At 29.3% G+C, this 6,281-nt stretch overlaps 3 protein-coding genes across 4 annotated transcripts in view; 2 read left to right on the forward strand and 1 right to left on the reverse strand.

Annotated features, from left to right (window-relative positions):
- LOC108003548 (protein diaphanous) overlaps window positions 1–387 on the forward strand; it is an 18,291-nt gene extending 17,904 nt beyond the window's left edge. For both annotated transcript variants that reach the window (XM_062074572.1, XM_062074583.1), the window contains one exon: window positions 272–387. In XM_062074572.1, the coding sequence (XP_061930556.1) occupies window positions 272–332 (61 nt within the window). In that variant the 3' untranslated portion in view covers window positions 333–387. The remainder of the gene's footprint in view (window positions 1–271) is intronic.
- On the reverse strand, window positions 381–4,020 carry LOC108003549 (dynein axonemal assembly factor 11). Its single transcript, XM_017065855.3, has 4 exons — window positions 2,622–4,020; window positions 1,671–1,932; window positions 1,275–1,594; window positions 381–1,213 (listed from the first exon to the last, which is right to left on the reverse strand). The coding sequence occupies exons 1-4, from the start codon at window positions 2,948–2,950 to the stop codon at window positions 793–795; spliced, it is 1,332 nt and encodes a 443-aa protein (XP_016921344.2). The 5' UTR covers window positions 2,951–4,020; the 3' UTR covers window positions 381–792.
- On the forward strand, window positions 4,014–6,281 carry LOC108003081 (rhophilin-2). Its single transcript, XM_062075079.1, has 5 exons — window positions 4,014–4,327; window positions 4,473–4,664; window positions 4,772–5,001; window positions 5,547–5,699; window positions 5,773–6,281. The coding sequence occupies exons 1-5, from the start codon at window positions 4,165–4,167 to the stop codon at window positions 5,971–5,973; spliced, it is 939 nt and encodes a 312-aa protein (XP_061931063.1). The 5' UTR covers window positions 4,014–4,164; the 3' UTR covers window positions 5,974–6,281.

Raw genomic sequence — 6,281 nt, forward strand, 5'->3', positions numbered from 1 at the left:
AAAAGTGTTTCGAGATGAAAAAAAATTTCGTTTTTTTAATTCGATTTAATAATAATAATAATAAATCACTCATACACATATAGTTTAATCATTTTTAATGAGTCCAAGTCTGATTCATACTCAGTTTACTTAAGCTCTCCTGTCGTTAAGATTCATATATCCTTTTTTTTTATTTCATTTTATTTCATCATAATACAATATAATTGATGATCTTAATAGTAGTATCTACTTGCACTACAAATTAAAATTACATGTTCAATTGATTGTACAGGGTTCTGATCCTAGAGTGGCTACATGTCGAGGAAAACTACAGAACAAACGAAGCAAATTGAATCAAGAGATCAATAAAGAGCTTCGATTACGAGCCGGCGCAGAAAATCTTTTTAAGTAATTGTCTTTCATTCTTCTTACATATATCTCACTGCTACTCAATTACATATAATTACACATTATTTTATATTTCAGAGCAACAACAAATAGGAAATTGAGAGAAACTGTTGCGTTGGAATTGAGTTTCGTTAATTCAAACTTGCAATTACTGAAGGAACAACTTGCCGAATTAAACAGTTCAGTTGAACTGTATCAAAATGGTGACAGGTTTGTGAAATGTTTTTATATTGATTCGACACAGCTTAAATTCACTTAACTTTACATCTATATATGTATATGTATATGTGTATTTTTAGCGAAGAACCGGCAATGCCAATGATACCATTAGGTTTGAAGGAAACCAAAGATATAGATTTTCAGGATCCATTCAAGGTGAGTATTTTATATAAAAGTTAGTCTCTTTCATTCAAGTGGTGGTATTTCCAAATTATTGTCGCAACAAATCTCTTCATTTTTTGATTTTTCTACTTGATTATTGACAATTGTTTTGTTAGTCGATGGGTTGACAATTTTCAAAAAATCTAAATTATTTTCCGGACCAATTTCTAAATATTCCCGTACACTCATTGCTGATCGTCGTTCGATTGTTGTACATCGGTTGAGATTTTGTTTAATTATCTTTTTATTATTAGAGAATATCGTAGATAATCCATTTAAACGTGGCATCATCACTATTAGCTTCCCGTTCGTCGTATTTCTTCGTGCCGTGCTGCCGTTTACTGATATTTCACAGGGTAAGGTCAATTGTAATATTTTTCCTTTTATAGTTACGCGCACGTAATCAGGATGCACATCTACATCAACGTAACAAGTGTCCAAGTATCTAAATTCATAATAATATTCGAGTATTAATTATTGATTAATCATATTAAATCATTACATACCTGTATAGAGCAATCTCTAAAATAATGTGATCCCTATCTTCTTCTTCATTTAATTTGAAAGATACTTTTGGCTGATTAATATTATAGGGTTTGCCTTTAGAATCAAATAATTTTAATTTATAAGTAGTTCGTGATTCGATTATTTGATCTTTTTTCCGATTTTTTTGTGTTTGTTTTCGCAAAAATCGTTCCGCAATAGCGATGCGTTCCTCCGGTGTGTGACGACTAGTTTGATTCCAAAATAATTCATCTTCTTTTTCTTCTTTATCCTCTATTTGTTTATCCTCTTCATTTTCATTTTTCTCTTTATTTGCATCTTTCTATAAATAGATAATATATTAATATAATTAAACTATCTCTTATATCTTATCTCTTCATGAAATCAAGAAAGCTTACTTGATTTTCCTGTGATTTTATTTGCTCGTGATAACTTAATAATTCAGCTTCTCTTTTTATTTTATGTCTCGCGCAACTTCTAACAATTTCCCCTTCGATTTCAGCATAATGTTGCAATGCTTTTATGCGATCCGATCTTTCGATCGATGTTCCATCAAGTTCCTTTAATTGTACCAATGTCGCAATTACATATTCTCTATAATCTTGATAATCCGCACACGGATTTCCCATCAAAAATAGCTGTTCCAATTGTTCGTTACATCTGTGATACATTGAAATAATTATATTAAATAATTATATTAAATAATTATATAATCTATAAATAGATAGTAAGACTCTTTAACTATCAGTTAATAAGTCTCTATCCAACAGAAAGATAATTATTTCATCAAAAATCATCAATCATAATCAGTCAATCATAATTTGATACATTTTGATAACATAAATCAAGAATACGAATGTTTTATATATCGTATATCGCATATTTGCATATTTTTTGAGTCAAAATAAAAATTATATGTTTTATTTACAATTGAATGCAATTGACTACATAAACAAAACACGAACAAAATTCGTTATATTCATGAATTGCCATCTGTCATATATCATATGCAGAAAATAGAATATGTTAGCAATGCGATACGATGTTTAGTATCGATTTAGTATCATTATACGATAATGATACGATAATAATTAAAAATATGATTAATAGATAAAACATAACATGTAAAATTATCCAGCTAATGATGGAGAAAATGTAGTGTATAATATACAGATATTTCCCTGACCTTAAATATAATTAATTTAAAAAAAAATTTAATTTTTTTTATAAAAATATAGAAAAATTTCAATGATTTGAGTGATTTTAATATATTGTCATGAATTTTGATATGTTATCAACGATTAATTTTTTCTTATAATTTAATTGTATATATTTCAACAGTAATATACCTTAAACTTTTGATCCCTCGGAGATCACCGATAAAATTAACAGTTAAATCCAATTTTTTCAAACTCTCAAGCCCTTCCAAATTTTCGATTATTTCTATATTATTCAGAGCTAAATTCAAATATTCTAACCTTTTTAATTTACTTAGATTTTCAATTTTTGATATGAGATTATTTTGCAATAATAGAATCTTCATATGCCTGCATGTTTTATCAATCAATTCTATCTTCACGATATTTTCTTGATGTAATGCGATCTCTTCAAGAGTTGAAATTTCGCCCTCATTATGTTCCGAACGTTTTCGTAATAAATCGAGCGTGATTCTCGACATTTTGTACACATAACACGAATTCTCGTGGTCGCTAAGCAATAAGTATCGAACTCGTCAAACAATGCAATTGTTTATTATTTTATTAATTTCTATTTTTTGTTTCTATTTTATTTATATTTATCATTTACTATGTAATGTATTATTACTGTACTTATATATATTATATATATATTATATATACATATATATATATACTTATATATATATGTACTTATATGTATTTATATATATATTGCATTACAGGATTTCATCCTCGAACATTATAGCGAAGATGGAGTAAATTATGAAGAAGCAATAGCAGATCTAATGGAAACTAGACAGGTGAGCTATTAATAGTTGAATTCCGACAAAATGGAATAAAATAATAAAAAATAATTGAATTTTTTTTCTATTGTTTAAAGGCAACACGTACACCGACCAGAGACACTGCAGGTATTGCATTGTTGTTGCGGTATTACAATCAATTATACTTCGTTGAACGAAGATTTTTTCCTCCTGATCGAAGTCTTGGCATCTATTTCGAATGGTTCGACTCGTTGACAGGAGTTCCGAGTTGCCAACGAACTGTCGCGTTTGAGAAGGCTTCAATTTTATTTAACGCTGCTGCTCTTTATACTCAATTGGCTGCGAAACAAGATCGATTGTCCACACGAGGCTTAGATCAGGCGATTGACGCCTTTCTTCGAGCCGCTGGTACTTTTCGTTATATATACGAAAATTTTACCAATGCACCGAGTATGGATCTTGGACCGGATATGCTGGAGATGCTTGTTCAACTGATGTTGGTAATGACACGTTCGTAGTTTTATTACACACGCTTTGAATTCATTGCAAAATAAATGATTTTAATCAAATGAATAAATTCGAGTATTTTGTTTAACACGCATTTTATTATTTTCGTTTTAGGCCCAAGCAAGAGAATGTTTGTTCGAAAAACTAGAACTTCAATCAAAGGATGGAAGGAGTATTGATGTTTCATTGGATCTCGCGCAGGAAGCGTCACAGGTAGCGACCGTCAAAATTTTACTTACGCGTGAATCTAATACGCCTATATTTCGCTTAGATCCCCGAACCATTTTACCTGCGTACGGTCATCAATTGCCTAGGTTGCGGCTGTCTACAGCGACGTCCATGGATTGATCTCGCGCGAACCAGTCCGTGACTACGTTCCAGAAACCTGGATTTCATTGATCTTGGTAAAACGCGAACATCACATGGCTCTCGCACATAAGCATCTTGCACTTGGATTGTTCGATCGATCAATTTCCGAATGGAGAGCGGAAACTAAATTAGCGCTCGAACATATACAAAAGAGTGATGGCAAAACGCAACTGGATATAATCGTGCCACGAGAGGAAAATGAAAGGAAGTTATTAGGTATGTTGCTAATTATTACCAATTTATATATTAATACCAATAGTTGATCTCTTTCTTCTTGATTTTATTTCTTTTTTATTCAACTCAATCCAATTCAATTAGATTCAATTAGATTCTTTGATTTTAATCGATTTAAATGTTTCAGCGAAAGCACATCTCAGGGAAGCTTTGGTTTTACACGAAGAAAGTCAGAGATTGCAAAGAATGTGTAGAGACTTAAAAGCAAAGCAAGCGCTTGCCAAAGTTTTGAAAAGGATACAAGAATCAACAGTAGAGGATTATAATGGAATTAAAAATGAAGATGATTTTCGAGAATTGGATCCACCTGATATTATAGGTAAATGGAGAGATGAAAACAGGAGATAAAGCTATAACTATATATATATATATATATATATATATTCATTAACAATACGAATAATAATATCTATATTTTTATCACAGCATCCACAAAATTTCAATTGAGTATAACTCATCCGGATTTTGGACAACATGGGGTCGAAGATCTTTTCAAATCATTAGGCCCAGTTGCCATATTTTCGGCAAAAAGACATTGGACTGCACCACGATTAATACAACTTCAAAGAGGACCTGAAGGCGAAGGATTTGGTTTTAGCGTTCGAGGAGATTCTCCTGTAATAATAGCTGCAGTTGATCACAATTCTTTGGCCGATGTAAGTATATATATATATATAGGATATTAATATATTCTTGGAATATCTTTGAAGTCAATTTTAGAAATTAAAATAAATTGTTATATGGTTAAAAAATACGATTTAAAATTTAATAACATATTATACTATATATTTAATAACATATAAATTAATAATTTAATAACATAATAAATACTATATATATTTATATAATAAATATTATATAAGTTATATTCAATTCAAGCTAAATGATTAGAAGTTTTATAAGTATTTTAATCTATAAACTCTAAAGAAATCAAGATTAGATGTGCTTTATTGTACTGATCTTGATAAAGATATTCCATGAATTGTATATAATTATAATAAAAAATATATATATTTTTTAGAATTTATCGAATTAAAAAGGTATCAAGAATAAAAATATGCAATCTTGAAGATAATAATTTTTTTTTTACTTTGATATATTTGCAAGTTAAATTATAAGTAATTATAAAGTAAATTATAAGAATTCCGCACATAAAAAAGTTTTGTAATAAATTTATAATTGAATTATTTTCTTTCTTTAGTTGGGTGGTATGAAGGAAGGTGATTTTATAGTAGGAATTGGTGATAAAGATGTAAAGTGGTCGTCTCATGAACAAGTGGTTCGATTGATCAAGCAATCTGGCGATTTTATCAATTTAAAATTGGTCACACCTATGGATAGAAATTATTTAAAGGTAAAAAACTTAAAAGGCAAAGATTTTGAATTATAATGATTTATAATAATCAAAAATTTATTATCAATTTTAGAAACCAGGTAAAATTAATCAGCAGGATAAAGGAAGTGTTTCAGCGAGTAGTTCTTCCGGAATTTCTTCTGGTCAACCAAGTCCTGCTGGTTCCGTTACTACTGCTCATGTAACTAAGAAACTGCCGTGGAATCCATTTAAAAAGTCAGCCACTCAGCGTGACAGCAGGGACCTAACATTTGATAATGTAATTCTCAGATGATTCTTTAGACATTATGGTATATGGCTGTTATAATTGGAATTTTCGAACAAACTTTGAAAATAATATGAAAATATTTAATATTTATGTTTTAAATTTCGACTTTTGTTGATAATTCTATAACGATTGATTTCAACATTGCAATTCTTGTGTTATAAAATCCGTACCTTTCTCAACAATTAAATGATTCTTCCTATCAAACTCAACAAATACATATAATATATATAAACATACTGTATAATTGTAAACATATTGTATATGAACAAAAATTTATCATTTATCATATCAAAATATAATAATATTCAAACAAA

This window comes from Apis cerana, linkage group LG1 (assembly GCF_029169275.1).
Source record: "Apis cerana isolate GH-2021 linkage group LG1, AcerK_1.0, whole genome shotgun sequence".
Taxonomy (NCBI): domain Eukaryota; kingdom Metazoa; phylum Arthropoda; class Insecta; order Hymenoptera; family Apidae; genus Apis; species Apis cerana.

Bases quoted from the DNA above. Each gene is read 5' to 3' on its own strand.
- LOC108003081 (XM_062075079.1), top strand. From the start codon at position 4,165: ATGGCTCTCGCACATAAGCATCTTGCACTTGGATTGTTCGATCGATCA. The intron at 4,328-4,472 runs GTATGTTGCTAA...TAAATGTTTCAG, and splicing joins AAATGAAAGGAAGTTATTAG to CGAAAGCACATCTCAGGGAA. The intron at 5,002-5,546 runs GTAAGTATATAT...TTCTTTCTTTAG, and splicing joins ATCACAATTCTTTGGCCGAT to TTGGGTGGTATGAAGGAAGG.
- LOC108003549 (XM_017065855.3), bottom strand. From the start codon at position 2,950: ATGTCGAGAATCACGCTCGATTTATTACGAAAACGTTCGGAACATAAT. The intron at 1,933-2,621 runs GTATATTACTGT...AATGTATCACAG, and splicing joins CGAGGGATCAAAAGTTTAAG to ATGTAACGAACAATTGGAAC. The intron at 1,595-1,670 runs GTAAGCTTTCTT...ATCTATTTATAG, and splicing joins TAAAATCACAGGAAAATCAA to AAAGATGCAAATAAAGAGAA.